This window comes from Xiphophorus hellerii, chromosome 4 (assembly GCF_003331165.1).
Source record: "Xiphophorus hellerii strain 12219 chromosome 4, Xiphophorus_hellerii-4.1, whole genome shotgun sequence".
NCBI lineage: Eukaryota > Metazoa > Chordata > Actinopteri > Cyprinodontiformes > Poeciliidae > Xiphophorus > Xiphophorus hellerii.
Window position 1 is genome coordinate 27957160 of NC_045675.1, and position 25312 is coordinate 27982471.

At 38.6% G+C, this 25312-nt stretch overlaps 1 protein-coding gene across 3 annotated transcripts in view; it reads right to left on the reverse strand.

The window, feature by feature from the left end:
- Nucleotides 1-25312, reverse strand: part of trpm7 (transient receptor potential cation channel, subfamily M, member 7) — a 45084-nt gene that overhangs the window by 14514 nt on the left and 5258 nt on the right. For 2 of the 3 annotated variants that reach the window (XM_032561573.1, XM_032561574.1), the window contains exons 2-20: nt 20125-20204; nt 17530-17568; nt 16601-16802; nt 16142-16355; nt 14649-14773; nt 14365-14536; nt 13057-13231; nt 11160-11283; nt 9770-9842; nt 7167-7267; nt 6665-6799; nt 6518-6571; nt 6294-6434; nt 4439-4573; nt 4039-4316; nt 3736-3964; nt 2416-2571; nt 2134-2277; nt 119-247 (exon numbers count right to left, since the gene is read on the reverse strand). In XM_032561573.1, the coding sequence (XP_032417464.1) occupies nt 119-247; nt 2134-2277; nt 2416-2571; nt 3736-3964; nt 4039-4316; nt 4439-4573; nt 6294-6434; nt 6518-6571; nt 6665-6799; nt 7167-7267; nt 9770-9842; nt 11160-11283; nt 13057-13231; nt 14365-14536; nt 14649-14773; nt 16142-16355; nt 16601-16802; nt 17530-17568; nt 20125-20204 (2706 nt within the window). Of the gene's footprint in view, nt 1-118; nt 248-2133; nt 2278-2415; nt 2572-3735; nt 3965-4038; nt 4317-4438; nt 4574-6293; nt 6435-6517; nt 6572-6664; nt 6800-7166; nt 7268-9769; nt 9843-11159; nt 11284-13056; nt 13232-14364; nt 14537-14648; nt 14774-16141; nt 16356-16600; nt 16803-17529; nt 17569-20124; nt 20205-25312 lie in introns of those variants that run through there. The other variant, XM_032561575.1, reaches the window with a different exon arrangement.

Genomic DNA, 25312 nt, shown 5'->3' on the forward strand with positions numbered 1-25312 from the left:
TGTCAGGGCTGGTGTAGAACTTCACAACAAAAGCTCCTAAGCATTCAGACTGGTGTGTTGCTGAAATAGGAACTTTTTGAATGATGACTTCAACGGTGCATGTCTTTGTTCCACAAACCTCGCGGATTTTCTCGATAGCAGAGGTGAAGATGTAGAGGATGACCACCCATTCTAGAGGAGAAGGAAGGTCGGCCATTTTCACCAGGACCACATACGTGTACATCATCAAGTAGCCCAGGTAGAAAAGCTGAAACGACGGAAGCAAAGGGACGCAAATAAAATAGAAGAACATTGAAGCAGGAAATAAGGTAACAAAAAGGAGATAAAACTTGTGACAGGAAATTAGTTGCTCTTTTACATATGATTTGATGATTGTTTCAACAAAAACTGCATCCAAAGAACTATATCAAAGACATAGGATAATGGCTCTTTAATGTCGAGGAACGATATTTTACCTTTTGGAGAGTAAACCTTCGTTTTCTCATTGAAATGTCTTTTATAGATTCTCTAACAGGAAATAAATATGGGCCAAAAAGCCCAATGAAAGCAGCAAATTCTCTAGTTTTACTGATAATTGTGGTCTCAAAATTCAGCATAGGGACTATTTAATTTAACTGCAAAGGGACACTTGTCAGTTTTTTACTCCTTTAGTGGAGTTTAGTAGAGTTTTCACCACAGCTTTTGTCAAAACTACAAACACAGCACATTTAGCAAAATAAAACTGTTGAATAGATTGTTGATCTTCATCTTAAACTGGCAAAAAAAAAGGAAAAATCAGCTTTAAAGCAGGAGAGTTAAGGTTACGTACTCAAATATTAATTCCAAATGTTAACAATAGTCAACTTCATTAAAACAAAAATATTTAAGTCATATTCATCATGGTGCTTAACTTCACACTATAGTTGTGAATCTTCTTTGACCCGTTAGTGTTAAATTAGTGTTAAAATAAAAAGCTTCTTGACCTGCATCTAGTGGTCAAATCACTGTAATTGCAGATTTTTAAAAACATTTGGAATTTAACTGATCAGAAGAACAAAAATGTAAAAATTACATTTGCTAAAGAAAAAAGAAGAAAATTTGTTCATCTTTAGCCAAAGTGTCACTAAATGACTGTGTATATTAGTGGATTTTAGGTTGGATCAATTTTATGACATCCAGAATCAAACTGAATCTTTTTAACTGGATATTATTGGATTCTTTTAATATACTTCTGCAAAACTGAATATGAAGTGGACCCGTTTGTGTTGTAAAATGCCTTCAGATGACATTTGTTGGGAATTGATGCAAAAAGAATAAATTGAACTGAATTGAATCTTAAGAGGGGAATTCAAAGGATCAAGACGGTGAATTTTATTTGAACTCCGCGTGTTAAAAAAAAAAAAATCATTGTTCATTTTGCTCATTTCCTTTGCTATAATTTGAAGTTCTGGCTCAGCAGGTCACAGTTTTGGGGATTTAAATCAGAATAATTTGAAGATATTTTTTGTGTTTGAAAATTTATTTTTCGTTTGAAAAGAAACAAGCAAGTCACTCAAAGTGCAGCCTGTGGGAAAAAAATGTATCCATCAGCCTCCTCTTGCAACTTTGACCAGGTCTACGGTTTTTAAAGCAGCTGAACCTTGACGTGTGAGGCTTGAAGTGACGGAAAAATCAGTCACTCTCCCACCGGTGACGCATAAGTCAATGATGCAGAGTCAGACTGAGGTGCTGGAATCGGGATGGAAACAGGTACAGCTGATTTAGATAAGCGTAGGCTGAGGCTGTATTATGTCGGCCAGTGTCCAGCGATCTTATCGACGCCCCTCGGACTTGAACAACATGAAAAACAGCCCGGTGTTTGCAGATAAAACCAGCCGCATTGGATCCCAGGCTCCAGGGAATCGGCTCTGAGCTATAAATAGTCCCAGGTGGGAAAAAACTAGCTGAATGTGCGGAATCCTAGTTATAGAGGATTGTGTTTAAACGTAATGAGCCGACTGATTGTTCTTTTGTTTTTGCAACATGACAAAAAACAGTTGCAGTCAACAAGTGAGTGAAACGTGCCAAAATTCTGACATTTGATATGTTACGGATTAAAAGATCACAAAAAAAAAAAAAAAAAAAGCGGTCAATGTTTTTGCATTAATTTCGTACCGTATTGGACCAAAACTTGACAATGGGAGCATGGTAGAAGGCATAGATCTTCCTCGTTAAAGGAAGCTTTCGGGAGCGGACTTGTTTCTCCATGTCGTTTTTCACCTCCGGATGTTCGTGGGTTCTGGCTTCCTTGAAGACGTCCTGTGCAAAAGGTTAGAGAGGCCGCGTTGGACGACCAATCAAGTGACAGAACAGCATTTCATTCAAATCTGCAAAACTCTGGATAATTTTTGCCGTTGAGGAACCCGCAGCAGACAAATCACGAGGAGTGAATCCTACCATCTGGATGTCTTCGGTCATGTTCTGAAAGTTGTGCTCGCTGTCCTCCATGGTCATCTGGTGGTCGTCCTGACTCTGAGGGATGTGAGCCATCTCCGCTTTAGATTTGTACTCCAGAAGCAGGATGGCAGGAGGCACCAAGATGCTCAGAATCACCTGAAGGAGCGCAGGATACACACTCATGTGGGTGGCTGCTGCTAGATTTGTCAACGTCAACTATATACACATGCATCTGGATAAAGAGCATCATTGAAAAAGTGTTGTTTTTTTTTAAAGGAAATTTCATCCATTATAACGATTACAGATTTAATAATTTTGGTGTTCAGCTAATGAGTCCAACATGCTGTTTTCCAGAAAAGTGTAATAATATATCAAGCCAACATCCTTGTTTTGAGTGTGTGAATATACTTTGAGAACATTTCTGTATTTTTTTTAAAGCATTTTTTAATGGTCTTAATTTTAAAACATTTCTAATTCTGAATTTTTGGGTTTTCTTTAGCTGTAATGATCAGTTAAATTTACAGAAATAAAAATTTAATATTGTGAGCACAGTAAATGTAGATTTGAGCTTCCTATGTCTAACTCAATTACTGAAATGAACTGATAAAAATCCTAATTTAGGCTGCAACCAATTATTATTATAGTAAATCAATTATTTAAATCAAATGAAACTACTGGCACATTGTTCATTTAACCAACTTACACTATTAGAAATAGATTATAAAATAAGATAAATTAATTCAGTTCCATTTTGTAAATGCAGGATATACATATTTTTGTACACTTTTGATGCAATTACTGCTCTGTGGGAGTATTCTTCCAGCAATTGTCATTTATTTTAAAAGTCTGTATACTCCAGTTCACGATTGATCAATTACTAAATTAGTTATCAATTATTTTGACAATTGATTAATCCGATTTATTGATTCAGCACTGACTTATTGAGATTTGTACATTTCTTTACTGAAAATTCAAAGGCAACCAGATCTGCTTTTGCGCATAAATTTGACTAATTTGATTGACCATCAGTATTCAAGTAGTTTTTGAAATAGACATTACATTGATCAGTTATAACATGGATTTAGGAATTATTTGTGTATAAACTCTCATTCAAATGACTATAAAAAGCTTACTCCAAAAGGAACCATCATAAATGATGCTTTTCATCATTAACTATAATACCAACTAGTGTTCAACAACAACAACATTAATGAGCAATAACAATAATAAGAGCTCAATGCAAGGTCCAGATTCTCCCACTAAAAGTCCGCCCAGCCTACTGCTTGCAACCAAAAATAAAGATCTAGATGGAGCATGAACCTTGTACCAGGAGTTCTTGCGCATGTTCAGCCGTCCCATCCACATGTCTGACAGCAGCATCTGGGTGCAGGTATGAGCGACAAACGGCCGCAGGTGGGAGGAGACGGCCAGCTTCAGACACGTGGAGTTGCTCCAGTTCTTCAGCTCGTACGTCAGCAGCTTCATGGCCATGGTCTCGTCCTGCCTGAACGACTGCTCCAGCAGGTCCACCGCCAGCGTCCCGAACTCGCTGAAACGCATCACGGACGTTTGTTAATACGGGAATATCGTTTGGCGAAAAACGTGAGTGTTATGCGACCTCACTTGGAGTACTCTTTGAGTTCCTCCGAGGTGTCGTCCACGACGTCGCTCTTCTTTGCCTCGTAGCTCATAGAGCGGCAGAGTTTACAAGCCACCAGCGCCTTGGCCATGTTCTCCTCGCCGTGCTGCCAGAAGAAGAGAGACATCTTCTGCCTCTTCATGAGCACTGCCCAAACTAAGAGCTCGTTGAAAGGGTAGGGGAAGCGGCGGGTCTCCGGGTCGTCGATGTCCACGATCTCCTCCTTGCTTCTTTTCTTGTTCTGCTCAGCGGTACTCTCCAGCTGAGGAGAGAGGCAAGGCTTTAGCGGCGATTTCATCGAAGCAGAAAGACTGAAAACCTTTTTATTTTCAGGAAAGTGTTTGGAAGAAGCCTCATCTTCTGTACTGAACAGCAGGAGTTTACCTTGGGCTTGTACGGCTGCGCCGTCTTGATGAAGTGATTGTGTCTCGTCTTCTCCTTCTTGTCGGCCTGCATGCTGAAAGTCTCATGATTCTTTCTCAGATGAGAGCCGGGACCCGCGGGGTGGCGTCCAGATCTCTGTGCAAAACACAAATATTACCAGTCACTTTCCTCCACTTTGTCTCAACCTCAAAGACAGGTTTCAAAAGATGCATTATTAAAATGAGGTCTTAAAAATCAATCACTGATCTCCCTACTAAGTATTATTACACATAAAAGATAAAAAAAAGTGATGCAGGTATTTGACCAAAGTAGCGCTTTTTGAATCCAAAAGAAAATGAAGGGATTACTAGGACACAAACCCAAGAGATGAGACGAAACAATGAGTTCATGAGAACAAGAAAGGATTTTAATAATTTAAAGAGAACTTCAGACCAAAGTTAGGCTGCAAAATTCCTTTACTCTGTATTTTTACAGATTTTTGCCACAAATTAATGCCATTTTTTGATTTCTTAAATATCTTTAAATCTTAAGGCAATGCTTCAGCTTTGCTTGGCCTCCAGTACATCATGTACCATATCCCAGTAACTATGAATACTGTGCACTGTGATGGTAATGTCCAGCCATTGGTTGTTATTGCGATGTTTTCTGCCTCCTCCAGTCAAACAAGTTGCAGTGCTTATATATTGTTGATGTCTGTAACTCTGTTGCCATTTGTACTGATTTAGGAGTTGGAGCATCTTCTATCACAGCTTCATCAGGTGAAGCCATGATGACCGCAAATGGCTAGTGATCACAAGATATCAATAAATATAATGATGTTCTATTATTGCGACGAGATCTTGTCACACCCCAACTAGATTATCAACCTGATATACATCAGAGCATTGAAACTTTAACTGATTTTTATTCATCTTACTAAAGTGAATCAAGCTAAATAATCGCTTTTAGTTGCAGTGGGTTGTTCGAGAACGCACCCAGCATCATATGGATTGGCATTAGTAGTGAGTCAGAGCAAAAATGAACATCGTCCAGCCAACTGGCAATAAATTTACACTTAATCCATGATGGACGCAACAAACCTAGCTAAGTAGCTAGCAAGGGTTCATTAGCAGCTATCTACTGGTAGCCTCTGGTCACAGAATGTAAGATGTCTGCCCAAAGCAGTAGCACACAGCTCAAATTTTTGTCTGATAGAAAAGTCCTCCCAAAAAACCCATTACGTTTAGTCTAGGAGGACATACAAGATTAAATAGTCCTGCCATAAGAAAATTTAAGACCTGCAATTAAGGGTAGCTTACTTTTTTATTACTATTCTTAACACATTTTAATGCCTTAATATTAGAAACATGAATTTAAGGATTTTTTTATGGATGCATGCACTTTGTAGTTTTTAAGGAAAAAGATGGTGAGAATTGCTGATTTTGATTTTTAAAAAAAAATTGCCATACTGATTTCCTAATAAGAGCCAATTAAGGGGAAACAGGTTAGTTTCGATCAATAAACAATGATTAACTCTAATGAATGGTTTTTGCAAAACTTAATAAATAACCTTGGATATGGTTGATAGAATAATTTGTGGTCTCTTCTCCACAATTTATTCCAGGACAGCATAAATAAAAAGCAGTATTTTTGATGACTAAATTCCAGGAGATTTTAGCAGTACAACTGAATGCTAATTAGCTAATGTAATAAAGTAGCCCATCTGATGAGTCAGATAAAATCACACAGTCCTACACTGGATTCTCCACGTTAGTATTACTGCAATAAATGACAACATTGTAATAAAAGACCATACTTCTCTTGAAAAGTTACATTTAGTAGGTCAGAACCAGAATTAGCTTCTTTTTCCACCCACCCTATTGCTGCCGTGGAGATTGTTGTAAATGATTCGGAAGCGCTTCCTGGTGTAGTTGCACCTGTAAGTCCCGCCCATCAGGAACTCGATGACCAGGCCCACGTCGATCAAACTGATTTTATAGTTTGGGGGAAGATTACTCTGCGACACGGAAACCACAAAATGTTAGCAAGGTCCCGCTTCACATCGACCGATCGACGCCATAAAGAGCCTTGATCCACTACCTGTTTAACGTCTCTAACCAGGTGGAGGAGAGTTGGGTTGTTGGGAGGTTGTTTCTGGGGGAAAAAAAAAAAGATTAGATTTAAACAAAGCTCACCACTTACGGGTTCTTATTTATTGATGAAGTAGGGAATGTTTCACAAGGCTACCGTGTTGTAGAGCTCCTCCAGCCGACTGATGGTGAGAAAGCGGTGCATGCTGACGCCGTTTTCTATGAGCAGCTTCACAAAGTCCACTCTGTCCATGACGAGAGCGTCCAGCATGGCTTGCTCCAAAGAGCTCACCTACAAACACAAACAAAAACCGGTTATGAAGTGCATTTTTGTAGCAAAACAGTGTTTAGAAAACAAAACATACTGGGAGAAAAGGACAAAAAAAAAAAGCAAAAATAAATATCCATCTTCTCATTTACGCAAGAGTCCAATTTTAAAATAAACACAGGCCTGCAGAGTCGCTTATGAAGACAAATGTAACGGGGTTCATGTTACAGTCAAGACAAGCAGTTCCTGGCAGCCTGCCCTACAAACCGAGGTCGTTCTGGGTGAGTCCGAAGGCTTTTAGCTGAGCAAACGTCCCTGGGAGCCGTGGCTCCCTCTCTCACACACTCACACACTCACCACCACACAAAAACAAATCGTTTTCAAAACATACCAGAAGCTGCTGTCCGTACACAAACACGTGATTCTTGGCAATGTCTACGCGATCCCAGGCCAAAGTCAGGACCAGCTGATCGAAGGCAGATGCGTTTGTGCCTGAAACACACAGGTCCGCTCGTTAAGCAGCTCAAGTAAATGCATTTGCTTGAAAGTAGGCGATGAAATATTAACTGTGTTTTTAGTTAGGCAGCTGGAAAGGTATAATACAGTCACTTACACACAAAGAGCAACAGATGAGATGAGCTAAATCCAAGAGAGCTGATCCCTTTCATATGATCGGCTTTGTAAGCCGTCCCATTGAAATCATCATTAGGCAAGTCATCGCAATCATTGACGTCGATTTTTATGAGGGATTTGTTGTTTTTGCTTTTGTAAAAACTGTAAAACCTTTTTCATTTAAATTGGCGTATGCAGGGAGAAGCTCAGGATATTTTTTCTTTTAATTTACAAAGCTAAGGACACTGGAGTTTGAACCTTTAGATAAGTTGGGCCTGAAAGGAGCAAACTTTAACGTTTCACAGTGAATCATCACCTGAACCGCTCTTCATAAGCACCTAAAGACACAACAATGGGCCACCAATAAACGGGCTGAAAAGAGTTGAAGTTTTCCCTGAATAAATGCTTCACACAATCACTTAAATAAGCATAAAGTTAATAAAATAGGGCTGAAACGGCTAATCGGGTTAAACATAATTAATCATTTATTGAAATAATCGTCAACTAAATTAGTCATCGAATAATCATTATCTGAAGTACATGAACTCAAAAAAGTCCATTTGATAAAAGAATGCCCTCAGAGCAGTCAATAAGCCAAAAATACATTTTGTATGGTCTGTAAATATGATCTATCCAGAAAGACTCTAGTGGCGTTTTAAACCTCATCTTGATTCAAATTCTGTATAATAAAAATAATAAAAGCAATGAACTCAAAAAAAAAAAAAAAAAAAAAAAAAAAAAAAAAAAAAAAAAAAAGGGCGTGCCGTGGTGGCGTAGTAGTTAGCGCGACCCATATTTGGAGGACTTGAGTGCTCGACGCGGCTGTCGCGGGTTCGACTCCCGGACCAGACGATATTTGCCGCATGTCTTCCCCCCTCTCCTTCCCCGTTTCCTGTCAGCCTACTGTCATATAAGGGACACTAGAGCCCACAAAAGACCCCCTGGAGGGGTACAAAAAAAAACAATGAACTCCTTTAAGGGTACTTTTGCTATCCAACTATTAATAAGTTCATCCAAAAAATAGTCAACAACATATTGATGTTAAGTCGAGCAGAAAGCCTTTCACATGTTCGCGTTACATGTACTTTGTTTACTGTAAAATGATCGGTTATTGTATTTTAGGCAATAAAATTGGTATTTTTTTTCTCCTTTCAAATTTTTATTTAGAAACAACATGGAGAAAATGCATCTCATCTGTTCACAAAGAGCGATATGATCTTTTACGATCCTCTTTTCAGTTCGCTATATTATTCTAGACAGCACACCCTTTATGTGGTTATGGTACTTTTATTCTTAAAAGAATTTGGATTATTTTTATTTTCTTATGCATTTCTAATATTGTATAAAATAATCTCAAGTAGTCAAGTGAAAAAATCTACAGAATGTGCCTTTTTTTATTTGATTAATCGTCAGAATAACTGATCACTTAAATAATTGTTAGCTACATCTCTAAGATAAAATCAGACCATTTCTTAAACTGTTTATTAGAAACATTTGGACTTTTGCCTAAATACTACTACTTAAGGTGACTTTTTTAAAATTCTTTAAAAGTTTCTCTTTTTTGTATTTTGTGTTGGCAGGTTTACTGAAAAACATTTTTTGTAAAATAAAACAGCATAAATGTCTGATTTGATCATAAAATAACATGATTAGCAGCTCCGGTAAACATAATTCACTATCTGGATGCCAAATTACAATTTCAATAGAAATGTAACATTTTTTGGCAAACTTTGCATCTTGTATGTGTGTTGTTGCTTCTCCCTTTTCTAATTTTAATGAGCAATCTATTGCATAAGCTGCATCTTGTAGTGGTAAACAGAAAAGCTTTGTGTATTACCTAATGACTTTAAAAGCTTTGAGGTCCTTTTCAAAACAGATTTTTATCGAACAAAGGCAACTGCACCTTAGAGCAAGACATTTCGTGCTTGACTGGATGTCTTGAATGTCTAAACTGGTTTCTCTGAACCGTTAAGTAGTTAAAGGCAAATATTCCAGTCTTAGCAGGGATGACCTGGAATGAGGGTGAACGAGCCGCAAAAATGTGCTCCGAGGAATTCGCTCCTCCTTCGTTGGAGTAAAGTAGAATCCCTGCACCTCCAACGCAAAGACTGAAAGACACGAGACTCAGAAACGGTTGGAACGGGGAGTTCATGTGAATGTGAGCAACCTGATCTCATCGAGAGCACAAAGAGAAGGGCACAGAGGGGGAACTGTGTTCTCAAAGCATATCCATATCAGAATGAAAACAGTGAAAAAAGGCAATATTAAACTCCAAATACCACCCCCAAAAAAGACATAGGACTTCATCTAATCTATTTCTCCTATTTTATTAGACGAGCTGAAGAATATGATGATGGTTTAGTAAGCAGCCGTTTCACAAACCTTGGAGCAAGGCCCTCAGAATAGCTACGTCGATGTCTTGGTGTTCCTCAGAGCTGATGTGAAACACGGTGATCTGTTGACCAAGAAACAAGATCGGATCATTACCAGGTTCCCACACGCCGTGCCCAGATGTTTCTCGTTATTTCACCCAGGCATCCGTTTGTACTGCTAACACCGGGGTCCTCGGCTGCCATCAGAGACGCTGTGAGCGTTACCATGACTTACACTGCTAAAACACTAAATTAACCAAGAATTGGTCTAGTCTAGTGCAAATGTCTGAGTACACTTGAAATAGGTAAGAAATAGAAGCTTGGTTTGAGTCAATAACTCCTTAATATTGATGAAAAAGTGCTTGTTATAAATGAAATATTCTGCCTGGGGGACAAAACATTTTCCTCATGTTATAAGTTCAAACGTCTTGTTCCACTTGCAGATCATTTCACTTATAACCTGCACTTTGACGTCAATATTAAGTAGTTATTAACTTAAAACAAGCTCCTATATCGAATTGAAAAGTTGTTATAAGTTAGTACACTTGAACTGGGACAACACTAAGATATTTTGAGCATGTTAAGATTACTGTGCTACAAAACATATGTGTCTTTGCATTCCTTGTTCATGTAATTTTATACTGCCATCATGTTTGAAATAAAATAAATACAAATTTGCACTAGAATCTAGACCAATATTTGGTTAGATTTTGTATTTTTGCTGTGTGATGACCTTTTGAGTTGGAGGATAAATTAGTTCAGCTCATTCGAAATTCATTTTAAAAACATGGAGTAAAAACAATTACCGGTACCATCATGAAATTTCGTCACCTGCTTGTTTCTGTTTCTCATCAAAAATCTGCAGTTTCATGGTGTAAATTCGCCAAAATGTACATAAATAGACTAAGCAAACACAGGGTCAAAGTTCACTGCAAAAAGACTTGACTCAGTGAAAACATTATTCTCTGTTTATTTCCTAAAGCCCCCATGGGAAAGTGGAGGGTGGAGGCTGGGGGTGCAGTCACTCACAGTATATGACTGAGATGCCCAACTCCTCTGGTCTGCAGAGTTTACTTTTAATTAGATTCAGTTTATTGAACCATTTTCAGTCTGCTGCTATACCTGGCTGAGTGTGCATGACGCATCCAAATAGATCCTGTGTAGTAATAATAATAATCAGGGTTTCCCCAGTGTATTATAAGCCTGGCGGACCACCAGGCTAAACATTATTTACTTTAAATGGGTTTTTTAAAATATACACTAGTTACAATGATGGCAAAGATGGGTAGAGTTGGGTTTATATATAATAAAACAATCTTTAGCAGGCAGACAATTATCCATTTAAAAAGATAATGTTATTTGATTATACATACGCAAGATATATATATGCAACATTTTACCAGTTCTTTGCTCTTCATGCACTCCATGAGCTTCTGAAAGAGATGGATGGCTTCGTTCTGACTGAAGTTGAACGTTTTCTTGATGGTTGCGACGATGTCCGTCTCCACCCCATCGGGAAGGCCGCTGCGGAGCGACGATTAGAGTCATACACGACGCCATAAAAGTTGGATTTTGAATCCTTCAGCAGATAATATGAACTCTAGATTACAGGAGGCTTTTATCTGATGTTCTACTACCGTAATGATTGCATATCGGAAGTGTTTTACAAGCTGCACTAAACTGAGCAAATAGTCAAAGAATTTTACTCAGTTTTGTCCATTATGAGTCTCTTAACACCCATATGGGTCGGATTTCAAGTCAAAACATTTGCTGTGAGGCAGGTGTGTTGTTGGTTCCTGCAGGATACGTCAAACACCAACCTGTTGCCACAAGATTGAAGAATGTGCAGAACGAAGGATATTTTGCCAAGTGCTAAGAGCTACAACTTTCCTTTCGAAGAAACTAGACAGGCTGCAACAAGAGGAGTGAGATAACCCACATACCAAACGAATGCTTATAAAGTCTCCATGAGCTATGGTTAACTAAATTACATCCCTGTTGGATGTTTGGGGCTTTGATCTAAAAAAGGGTAAGAATGAAATCATGATTTTATAGAAATAAACAACAACAAAAAACTCCTCAGTTCAGTTTCAAGTCTATTGGGGATAACTAGAGATGCAAATTTGTTGTTGACCAGAATTAGCAAGTGTTTTTTTTTTAAAGGCTAGCCCGTACTCGTGATCCGTCAGTCAAACCCAAAAATACAACCCTTTTCAGATCAGTGAACGCACCAGGTCACGGGGACATTTTCTTTTATGTAAGCGTGAAAGGTTGCCTAAATCCACCATTTGAAAATCATTTGCAAAAACACTCTGTGTCAAACAATAAACTATTTAATTATTCAAGTAGGCGCCAACAATTCACCTGACTTAGTTTGGCATTAATATTTTTGGCTGACCTAACAGAGTGACATATTGGAGTAGAGTAGTGACCTTCTTTCGGTTTGTTGCCTGTCAGTGAGCAGCAAGAGGTGGAGGAGGGGCAGCCCTGCATTGCTGCTCTCGGGCCAGCAAAATAAAACTTGCTTAGATTAGTGGCAAATATCACAAGGCTAATTGAAAAAAGACAACTTATATTTGTAGATAAATATCTACTCTCAGAAATTTATTTTTAAAGAACCACTTAATTTCTATTTTTTGTGATTTAAAATAAAGAAACACAAAAAAGAGCAAAAACAGAATAGATTTTTTCTCTCTGTGATGGAAAAAAAGGGACAGATTCCACATAATTTCCAACAAACAGAAGTAAAAACATATGAGAAGTACTTTTAGTGTCATTCACTGTAGAAATTAAACTCAAGTATTAAAGGACTTTCACTCCACTCGGGCTGGCTCACTGTTATGGGCAAATCTTTTTGTACATAGACATGCTAATCTTGTGTCCTAAATTCTGACTTCCGTGAGTCAGACTGCGACTTGGAAGAAAAATGAAATTGAATAAACATCGCTGGCGGATTACTGTGGTTTAAGCTCAAGCAGCAGCTACAGATTTGATAACAAAAAATTCAAAATGTGAATTGTTAAAACTCAACAGGCTAACAATTTTGCTCTTAAAGAAAAACAAAACATACTATTTAATATATAAAACATGATGCCATGCTTTTAACTAAACAGCTGTTTAACTTTTTAAAAATATCTACAGATCTCACCATGCAAACTGATCATTATTGTTCCTTCTTTATTCTGACTTTGCCTTTTTCTCAACTATTAATTATTTCATTCAGGCTTTGACCGGGTAAGCCGACACCGAAACAGTCTACTTTTTATTTTTCATTTGTCCTCTGTGTGTTTAACCTACCCCCCCTCCTCTGTCTGCTTGTGGACGTAGGCCAATATGTCAGCAGCACGGCCCGTCCCCTCACACACCACCACAGGAACAGGAGGGCTCTCCTGGAGGTACTCCAGCACAGTCAGGATCACGTTTGGACCGCCCTCAAAAATCAGTGCCACGACAGGAACACACTGCCCAATTCCTAAAAACAAACAAACAAACAAAAAAAACCCCACAAAAACAAATGAAAGAAGGGCAAAAGAGTGAATTTACACTTGACTTTTTTGGTGCGCTTTTTACTAAAACCCACATTTGCAAACACAGAGCCTACAAGTGATGCAGAAAACCTGCTGAAATCCCTCGATTTTTGTTTTTTAAAGTAGCTGTGCTCTGCAGGCACTATGTGAGAGGTTGAGGTGATGATACCAATCTCGCTGCTATCACACAGTTTCCAACAGGCAGACGCAAACTGCCACTGAAGCGAGTAGTAATTAAAAGTCCTTGTGGGAAATGCAACCCTCTCTGGTACAGGTCTACTTTCAACACCTCAAAGAATTAAAGTCAGTGTTTTCACACCTGATAGTCCATAGACTCAGTTCAATTAGGACCGAAAATTGTAACATTTGTTACATTTTCAGCTGATGCGATTAGCTGACATATGGAACTGTATCCAACGACCCAAGATAATTGAATATCTGATTCCCCTCCTTGCCTGTGGTGGCGCTGTACCAAGAACCACTGAGGGAAACGACAAAAACGTCCAAAGACGACATGAGCACAACTTTTTTCCTCACAAAATTTAAACAAAATGGAGTAGTGTCAGATTTTAGCGGTTGTAGGATTAGTACTGTAGGACTATTGCTAGACTCACATTTGTTTTGGTTGTATTTACCCAGAATTCCCTGAACTATAGTCCATTTCCTGCTTTTTTAGCGGTGTCCAGGCTGCTTGCATTCACACATGCATTCAAACTGCATCGGGTTCATTCAACCGAATTGAGGCAGATGTTTTTAGACAGACCAGCGTTACCTTTTTAACTCCGGTTGAACCCAAATGCATGCCAAGTTTTCAGATTTTTGTTTGCACAAAATTCTGAAAACTGGGCATTATTCACCTTCCATCTCATATTTATCTAGAACCTGGTTCTGATCTATTTTATCAGAGAAAATCCCAAAACGTCTGTGGAATAAATTTAACAGGCTTATGAACACTTTTTCAAGACATTCTTTTAATTCGAAATAAAATAATTTACAAAACTCTTTCCTTACACTTTTTCTAATTATAAAAAGCTAAAGCTTTTTCTCACGTTTTAAGTAGATGGAAACCTTTCCTTACTTGCGTGTATTCTTTGCAGGTTAACGTGTTTCTCCAGGTCCCGCCTGAGTGTGACCTCAGCCCCGTATCGGCCCACTGTCCCGTCATCCACCAGGAGGAAGTGGGAATGCAGATTGTTGAGAACATTTAGTTTGCTGAGAGGATTCAGCAGGGTCTGATATGGAACAATAATCTGCATTTGGGATTTGGTGGGGGGTGGGGAGAAATAAGCAGAGGTATAAGCAGAGTTCTTGAAATAACCAGAGATCAAGACGGATCACTTTGAATTAAGAGGCTTGTCTTACGTCTCTGCCAATAAGATCGCTCCTGTTTTCAATGACTCCCCACGGTGCAACTCCAATTGTGTAAATTTTCTTTGATGACCTTGAGCAGTGTTCTTTAAGCGCGTCCCCCACATGCTTCGCAACACCTTTGGAAATATAAAAAACACTTTCATTTAACAATATCAAAGAAAAAGTCAAATTAAAAATCAATAAAAGTCCATCAAGCAGGGCAGACACCAACGAAAGCCACACCAGAGAACTTCATGACCAGAATTTCCTCTACATGACGAGAGTGGTGGACTTCCTGATGAACCACAGGGCTCTGCTATCGGACCTCTTTGATTCAACAATAATTTGCAAAGTAGACAACCTTCCCAGGTGGTCAGGGTGCCACTGAGGCATTAAAAGTAATCACTGGTGTGGGTAATTGACCTCGTGAGTAATGACTTAAACACTATGATCAGACCACAGCATCTTAGCATCTTGCTGCGGCTGCAGACAGTCCTCAGCCACGATTCACAGCCTAATAACATGCTCTGAGGCCGCCATTAGAACTTCTGCTGCATCAGCGCATCGTCTTCACGGCGGCGAAACGTAGATGTTTACAATGTACATCTACTGTCGCTTTTAGTAGAGCAGAGTGACGCAGCCCTCACATAAACTGATTTAAGAACCTGATCTTGTATTTTCTCATCTGGCTTCATTCAGCTACATGAAGGCAAAAAGTTAGCTTTGGCTCCAAGTGAAGCACAGCAGCCTTTGTGCAACCACCACCATAGCAGCAATAGAGGCCATGTTGGAATCAGGGATGTGGCAATTGATCAGATTAATAGTGGTTAATCGATTACTGAAATAATCGGCAGACTGAAAAAAGGCCAATTCCTGAAAGAACACATTCAGAGAATTAAGCAAAAACTGTATAAAAAAATATTTGCATTTAAGATGTATATAAAAACTTTGTGAATCTGTTCCGTCAAAAACTTATAACTTTGCAGAGTTTTAGCAATACCTAAAACTCTGCAACGCTTTAGAAATTTTTTTTTTTTGCTATCCAATTATTAAATCTGTTAATACTAAAGTTACTAAATCTACAAATGATCAAACTTCGTTGTTGCATTTCAGGCAATAAAAAGTTGATTTTCTTCACAAAAGGACAATTATTTTTTATTTGCATCTTTCAATGTACTTCTAGTATTACATAAAAGTGGTTAAATTAAAAATCTGCAGACTGTGTCCAATTTTGTATCTGATTGATCGATTAATTGTGGGAATAATCATTAACTAAAACAATCGTCAGTTGAAATCAACCAACGAGTCGATATTTTGTGGAAATTGTCTTGAAAGATTGACAGCGTGATTTGCATTGCAAAAAAAACCCCAAAACAAACAAACAAAACAAAAACAATGGACGACTGCTGAAATTATGCAGATTTAAAAATAATACAAGTCCTGCAGGCAGAGTTTTCAGCAGCTTTGCAGAAGATAATACCCCCGCTCCGTTTCACTCTACATGCCTGTGTTGACGCCTCCGGTGAGGATCCAGGCGCCGGTGGTGACTGCAGCTTTGATGAGGCCCTTGCCCACCACCTGCTTGATGCGAGGGTGAAGCTCAAAGTTTTGAACTCCTCCATGGACAGAGATGAGGATCTTGGGAAGCTCCATGTGCCACTCCTTCAGCATTAGCCGAAGGATGCTCTCCGGTCGAGTGTCGTGGGACAAACGCACATACTGTCCAAGTTTGTAGAGACAAAAGAAAGAGGAACGTGACAACAAGATGAGACCTGCGCTGCTCTGAGTGCATCTTTTTATTCGCTTTGAAACTGATTATGCAAGAAAACATTTTAATCAAGAGCTTAAATCAATCAGAAATAAAAAAAAACAACAAAAAAACAAAAAGCCGCACTTGCAACATAACGATAACTTCACAGAAAAGGAAGCGACGTGTTCCAGCAGAGGAAGCCGGGCCCACTTACCTTGGCTCTGTATGAGTGAGACCCTCCCTGGAAGTTGATGACACCATAGGCATCAGTTGGACTCGCTTCTGTGTGTTTTTCCACAGACCACTCCTCTGGATCGGGCAGGCTGGAATTTTCACCCAACTTCACATCCGAGTACTTTGTGGCCAAGCTGGCTGTGAAGCCGGCATGCTGCCGAACCAGCCGTCCACAGCAGCACCTGGGGGGGCAAATGGAGGGACTGTAGGCTCACAACACAAGCATTTTCAAATGGAAAAATGGCAACACAAAGAAAAAACTATATCAATTCAGAAATAAAAGCGGAAAACTAAACAATTGATGCTTCTTAAATTAAATAGACCCATCTGCTCTAAAACTACAAAGGCATTATAATAGACTATCTGAAGTCCTTTCAGCAGCTTATGAGCTTCTCTTAAGATTTTATACTAAAAATGAGGGAAAGAGGAAAAAGTGCCACTTCATGGCAGGCAACAAAAGCACCATGTTCCAGTCAGACATGTACATACAGTACCCTGCAAACTTTTTACTTCCTGGAATTTCACTTTTTATGAGCTCGCCATGCCAATGTGGATTAAGTGACAATATGGAGGCAATACAAATAAAAACAATAAAAAAAGAAACTTTAATCTCCTTTGGGTTCAATGAAGATTTTGAAATGTGCGACAACCTGACTGATTGTAAAATGTAACAACAGAGGACAAAACTTCAGACTAGACTACTTTTTATCTCTCTGCAAGAGCAAAAGCTGCAAATTAACAGGATCCTAAAGGAGGTTTTGTTGCTTTATGGGATTAACAGTTCAATGATTTGTGTTTTTATGGCGTAAGCAAAAGGCTGAGAGAAAAGGAATCTCCCAGACAGGTTTATCATCCTGTTGAGTAAAAGGACTATGTTACATAATGTTCAAAAGAAAAAAAAACACTTACCGGACCAACTGCTGGCAAATCTGGCATCCTGGCAGGCATCTAGGGAGCAAAATTACACAAACACGATTATCAGAAATTTTAACGCAATACACCGGAGCTATGGAAAGTTTATTGGGTAGCAACAGAGTCAAACGTTTGCAGTTGCTTTTTTGTGTGGGGGGGATATAGTGAGGTAGGCCATCTGTTAGATGCGCACAGAGCCCAGTTTTACTGGGTTTTGATTTGAGATGGAAAGCCACCAGTTTTGCACATGATCTGACACACTCTTCAGAGTGGAAGTTCATTCTGAATGAACAGGAGCTGGTGAGCCATTTTAGTTATGTTATACTCCTAACTGAACTGACAAACTAAAGTTTTGTTGTTTTTACACGTTTGATCAAGCACGTAAAGCTGTTGGTATATTTAAGTGTACTGCACTGGTGCAGAGTTGTCAACTGACTTTGTATTTCAGTACAGATGGACAGTCTGTGTTTAATAAAAAAAAATAAAGGTTTTAAGTCAATTCAGGACTTTTTTTCTGTATCGTACTAAACCTCAGCCATCTGCATCGGACGCAGTTGGGTTGGCGCATCACGACACAAAAGATATAAGAATCTTTTAGAGAGGAAATGGAGGCATGTTCAAACAGACAAACAAGGGAGGAGATGTCTTCAAATAGACATGTGGTTATCTGGTTTGTCTTTCTGAAAAGTCAAACTCTTCTGGAACAGGCTGGACTAGGAAACGTTGGCCGTCTTTAAATCTCAGAGCACGGGGAAGGGTCAACCAACGCTACAGGAGGTTATCTCTTCTTCTCCTTTGTTTCACACCAGCAAATGCACCTCATCACAAGATGGTGTTTTTTTTTTGTAATAGAAATTTGTCTAGGGGTGGGAAATACTGACTTGAATAATTTGCACAACATTTTGTGGTAATATTTTAATAAGACTATCTACAAATTCTTTACAGTCTTTTTTTTTTTTAAGGTAATTGCTGTGACTGCAAATCACAACAATCATGGCCTCAAAAACTCTATGACATTCATTAAAATTAGACTCCATCAGACTCCATCAGAGTACCAGTCGCACAAAGGTTGCTTTTTTAATTACTAAACTATACTCAGTAACTGCATTTAATCATCATTTCGAATGTATTGATTACTTATTCTCTTGAAGAACCAGGAGTTGAGGGGAAAAAAAAAAAAAAAAAAAAATCACAATCCCGACAATATAGCAAGTTAAAAAGAAACAAACATTTCGTAACAGCAACACGACAGACACAGCTAAGATTGCAAATTAAATTTGTTTAAAAGTAAAAAGCTCTGATTTGCTGTTGTACCAGGCTGTTCAATTATTGATTTATAGTAACTACACATGAGAATAAAATAGCTGTTCAATCATTTATGTTAATCTAGAGGTAGCAGAGAGCAGCCCATGTTACACAGCTCTGCAGTTAAAACATTTGTTACTTGTATTTCTGAAAATAATAGTTGAGCCTCTTGGATTAGCGATAACCTGTCTTAGAATAAAGCTGATAAGCTGACATTCTTTTTAGTTAGGTTTTATTTACAGATACATTTTGAATAATAGCTTGGAAAATTTTTACTCAATTTCAAGATTTCTGAATAAGCAGAGACCACTCTGCAACTTTGAGCCGCCCTCCCTACCTTCCCTTTTTGTTTTGCTTGTTTTATTTTGATGAAAACGTTTATTGAACATATTTTAAACTAACCCAAAAAATGGATATAAATTGAAAAAACGAGTACATTTTAAAAAATCTCCATTTCCCAGGTTTACAAAAATTAGAGTTTGGAAATTGACCACAAAATCTTAGATTGGTGCATCCCATTGTTTTTTGTTAAATCAAGAGTTATAAAACCTCAAAAAAAAAATAAAAAACTTCCTCTCACAAGGGTTCTGGTCATGTGAACGGATTGGGCTTAATGTCAAGCAAGGTTATGTTCCCAAACATGTCAAATTTTATCTAAGAGCAGCAGCACGTACTGCGGTTTGTGGAGAAAAGTCAGTGGAAAATAATTAATATGAAAGAAAACAAAGAAAAGAGTGATCCACTGCGAGAATGTGTTAAGAAGGGGAAAGAGAGGCATCGAGCTTCTTGGAAAGGTAACAGCAATGGCTTACAGTCAAAGGAAGCTGTTAAACAGTAAATCTGTGGAGCAGTGGGAATCTTCTACTCATTAAGTGAGTCTCGTGTTGACAGAAACTTTTGTTTGAGCAAATTTCTGAATTTTTACAGCTGTGCCAGTTTACCTGTTAGTATTAATATGTAGGAGTTTCTAAAGGAGCGCATGAACGCCATCTATAACAAGTCAACAGAAGAAGTCAAGAAAAGGCCAGCGTACAAAGATAAATGTCACAAAGCACAAAATACCTTGCTAAAGAAAAAAAAAAAAAAAAGGAAACCGGTTCGTGACCACTGCTAGATTTCAAACATATAATTACTGACACTGACAGACATAAACATTGAAACAGACTCATTTACCCTTTGGAGAGCAGTGGTTAGCGTTCGGGCATACTTTTGACTCACGCCTTGCAATTACACAGTTTCCATGGAGACCAAACAAAAGACACAGCAGTCTGTGGTAGGCCCATTTACCTGTGGGGGTCCTTTGACACTGGAAGTATGTACACACATTCCCTCTTGGTGAAAGTGCTTTCTATCCAGGGTTTCTGGGACTGTGGGAAGCAAAAAGAGAAATCGTTGGTGAGACAAACGGCAGTAAAACAGGCCACATGTTTAATTAAGTTCGTATTTAATCCGTTCTAGACAAAGTTCAGTTCAAGAGCCCTGAAGATTTGTAACCAACAAGACGTTTAGAGCAGCTCTGCTTTGAATATCTTCATATTTAATTAAAATTTGTGTTTAAGACCCTATAACTTGAGTCTTAAGTTCAAATGTAAAACTTTTAAGATCTTTTAAAGACCATTATGAAAGGAATTTAAGACTTGTATCAAGACAGAAAAGTACAAACTACATCCAGCCAACTGGTGATGAACTTGCGCTCATTTATGATGGATGCAAAAAGTTAGTTAGCTAGGGTATGCTAGCAGCAAGTTAGCGGTAGCCTCAAAAGTCAGAGTGCAGTGAAGGTGTTTGTGTGTGACTCAAACTTTTGCCTGACAGAAAAGTCCCATGAGATAAAAAAAAATAATAATACTTAGAATACAAGTGATTAAATAGTGCTGCCAAGACTAAATTTAAGACCTGTAGTTAGCTTACTTAAGGCCAAAAAATTTTTTATTGAATTTTGGACATTTTAAGACCTTAATTCTAGATACGTGAATTTAAGACATTTTAAGGATGTGTGGACACTCTGTAAAGGTTTGAAGTAAAAAAGGGATTGCAGAGTTTCAACAGTGTTCCCTGAATGTAATAAAAGGCCAGGGGGTAACTGTGTGCCTCTAATCCAGGATTTAGACCAGAGTTTGAAGTTTTTAAAGGGCTGATTGATTCTTCAAAGCCCAACATACCACAAAATCCAAGACTTGAATCCAGAACCCTAGCTATTTCATGGCAATAAACCAAAGCACAACATTCTGTGCTACAAGTTTTCGTATGGCTTGAAGCTAAAAGACGTTTTGATTGAATGCCAGCATGCTTTCATGTTCCACTATGGTGCAGCTCAGAGAAACCCAGCAGCGATTAGCCCCATTAATCCTTCCCAGCACAAGAGGGAAAGTCCCCAAACGCTGTCACCTGCTTTACAGCGAAGCACTTTTAACAATTCCTAAAACCTATTAAAAAAATTTTTTATAACAGTCTGAACATTAAGTTACGACCGTCGGCACGCCGTGCAATAAAAAGACAAGACAAAGACATGTGCCTAGAACGTGACGTGTCAAGTTGAAGGCACGATTGCAAGAATCTGGCAGAAACTTCAGATACACAGGTGATTTCACCGGTTGACCAATGGACGGCAGAGTGTGTACCTGGATGTCCTCCTCTTCATCTCTGTGTTTAAGAGCTTTGTACAGGAACATACCAAGGCTCCTTCAGGCATCTCCTGGACAAACCGCCGTCACCGCAACCTCCCCCCCGATTGCTCGATCATCAGCAACGCCTCAAACTCTTCCTCTCAGAACACTGAGCGCATTTTTCCATTCTGGTCTCAAAGTCTGCAGGACCACGGTTAGCGTACAGATCCGGCCTTGGTTAAAAGTGAGTGATCAGCGCGAGGCTGCTGCCTCCAAACTCCATCCACTGTTAATCTGTAAGACGCCACTCAGGGGGCAGATGAATGTGTCTGAGACAAACTAGATATTATGCTAAAGCTGGGGAGAAAGAAGTGAGAGAGGAGGGGTCGAGGTGTGGGAGAAGATTAGTGGATGGGCAGAGGCCTCAGTGATATTTACCTTGTTGTCTACTGATGACACCGCCTACGGGTGATTCATTCAGCAGACACAAAACCTCTCCCAATAAACCAGGGCCTGGCCAAGAGTCCTTGTGTTCTAATTACCCAGAGAACACCTGCATTGCTTTTAATTAAGACACAATGAAGACAAAGAATAAAGATCTGGGAGTTTGTTTTGTTAAAGAGTGTCGTATTAGACAGGAAATGGACAAAGAGGGGAATTGTCAACTTGTTGGGAGCTGACCGGTGACTGGATGATCGAAAACTCAAAAACAAGGTGTGGACCTATAAATCGGCTTCAATTTCCTTAACTTTTGGGAGGTCTGTGATTAGTCAACACTTGATTGAGAAACCAATCTCGTCTGCCTCCGCAAGAGTCTGAAAAAAAAAAAAAAACATCAACCATTGTCCTCTTTTGTTCTGCTTTGAGAAAAACTGACAGACACGCCTACCGGGTCACATCTGCATGTGGACCTGTCATGATAAATTTTGTGGGTGATAAATTGTCATAACAGTTATTGCGATAAACAATTTATTATTGTTTTGAGACCATTTTCAAGTATTGATAATGTCATAACAATGCAAGTTTGCTCTCTCAAAGAACAATAAACTTTAATTTTATAAAAACACTTAACATTGGAACTGGTTGACACTTTAAATATCCAAATTACAAAAAATAATACAAAAAAAACACGAGAAATAAAAACCACACAACCAAAATCCTAAATAAAATGCTCCATTAAGAGTAAATAAAGTTGCTCTTCAATATCAGAAAGGAAATAATCAAGTTCATTTTAATTTATCATATCATTAAGTGATTATTGCGACAAGCTTATCTGCATGTACACCATTAACAGTAGTCACCCCACCATTGCTAGTTTACCAACTTTGTCGCTATAAAAACCCAAAAGAATAAGAAATCAGTATTGGCCAAAATTGGATTTGGCAAATCAGACTTTTTAAAGAACAGTGTTGGGCCAAAAAACAACAATCGCTGAACCTCTATCAAAAAGGCGACATATTTCCACTTGGTGAGCACTCCAAGTTTATACAAACTCTCTTTGGTGCAGAAGTTGTTTCTGAATGAAGAGTTCAAATTTCAGTATCACAAAAACATAAAAGGAAACAAGTTTTCATCTGTGGTTCATTCAGGTTGCAGATTTTCTTTTACATACTATTAAGGATAGAACATTTTATATCAAATACATAAATTAAAGTGAATCATGCTAATCACTAATATAGTATAAGGCTCTAATCATTTAGTTGATTTAACACCTCAAGCTATCTAGCACAGACTACAAAATAACTACAACAAAGATACAGACCTAACATTCTGAATGCTGAGTATAGGCGGATCAATAAGTAGTGATGAAAACCTTAAAATTGAACATCCAATGCCTCCAAAAAGGCTTTAAATCTAGAAATGAACTTTATTTGGCCCTCGGTAAAACACCTGGAGGTAATGAACAAGTCAATGTGGGAATTAATTAAATGTGACGAATGTAACATCCTGCTCAACTAGAAGCCAATATAAAACACATTCAATGATCTGAGAGAAATGTTTTTAGTAAAACAATCCTGATTCCCCCCCCCCCACCTCTCAACACAGACTAGCAAAGAGTTAAAATGAGGAATAAAGCAGAACTGTGTGCTGCTAACCTGTAACTATGGTACCTGAGAATGTCGGGCAACAAAAGAATTAAGCTTTAGAGGCCGTGCCAAAAACACACAACACTGACCGTCTCTTACTTCCTCCCTCCCTCCTGCTTCCTCTCTGCAACCCAGTGCATTTCTTCCCGTCAGACACAAAATACATTTTAGTGGTCACGTGTATATAACAGGAGCAGAATATTGAATATGTATTTCTTTTCCCTCTTCTTCTTTATCTCCTGCCTGTCATCAGCCGTCACCTCAAAACAACAATCTAAAACCTTCACAGCTGAGATCCTCTTTGTACCTCCTCCTCGTTTTTACCCATAAAAAGTATACCATCAAGACTGAGGTAGCCATTATCCTATGAGCTGGCTGCCAAAATACATAGCAAGACGACATCTGGCCTGCCAATTAAAATAAGTATCAGAACGAATGGAAGTGTTGGGGTCAGCGGTTTCATGCGGGTAGAAGTAGAGTTTTCAGAGCTAACGCTGATATAAAACCTAAGTGAAGTGATTTTTGTAGATCTTTTAGATATTTTACATAAAGATATATGAGCGCGCTCCTTATGCATGGCTGGAAGCATGGACTCAGTACTGGAGCATCGTTCACGGTACACTGAGACAAGGCTCTTTTCATGACTCCTTTCCAATGTACAGCACTTAATTCCTTTTATATTAGTTCCTTTTAAATTTAGACAACTGTAGTTCAAATAATCTGAATAATATTTTTTTAAATTCAGATTTTAAAGATTTCTGTCTATAAAGCAGAGTTTTCCCCAGTGTATTATAAGCCTGACAGGCCACCAGGCTTTACTTGTGCCCCAACCAGGCTAAGCATTACCGTATTTTCTGCAATATAAGGCGCACCACATTATTAGGCGCACCTTCAATGAATGGCCTATTTTAAAACTTTTTTCATATATAAGGCGCACTGCATTATAAGGCGCATAGAACAGACGCTACAGTAGAGGCTGGGGTTATGTTATGCATCCATTAGATGGAGCTGCGCTAAAGGGAATGTCGACAAAATAGTCAGATAGGTCAGTCAAACTTTATTAATAGATTACAAACCAGCGTTCTGAAAACTCAGTTCATTCCCAAAATGAATAAACAGCTGTTTTATTATTTTCCCCGAGGTAAAGTCAGTGACGTGGTATTTTTGTGACACAGTTTATCTTTTAACAACAGCAAGGTATAACATATAGTGGAGGGGAACTTTTCCTCGATTCAATAAACACGTAAAAAACAGTCTGACACTGTTACGGTAAATCAAACGTTAGTGCAATCACAATATATATCCACTTCCGCACCATTGATTCGTTCATGTTAAATTCTCTCTCTGCTGCTCTATTCCCGTGTTTTACTGTGTGGCTGATCGCCTTGAGCTTAAACTTTGCGTCATAAGCGTGTCTCTTAATAGGAGCCATTTTGGGGTCTTTACACAAAACCCAGCATGCACCGCGCGCTTCTTCTTCTACGGGGGAAAATGAAGTCGGCGGCTGCTTACCGTAGTTGCGAGACCTGTTGTAGCTCAATATTGGTCCATATATAAGGCGCACCGGATTATAAGGCGCACTCTTGGCTTTTGAGAAAATTGAAGGTTTTTAGGTGCACCTTATAGTGCGGAAAATACGGTACTTATTTATCAAGTCTTTTTTTAAATGTTTGCATTTTTTAACACTTTATAGTTTGTGTTCAGGTATTAATCTTCCAATCCTTTGATAACACCTGATGATCAAGTAATATTTTCAAAATCCCTGTCAACTTTAAACATTTT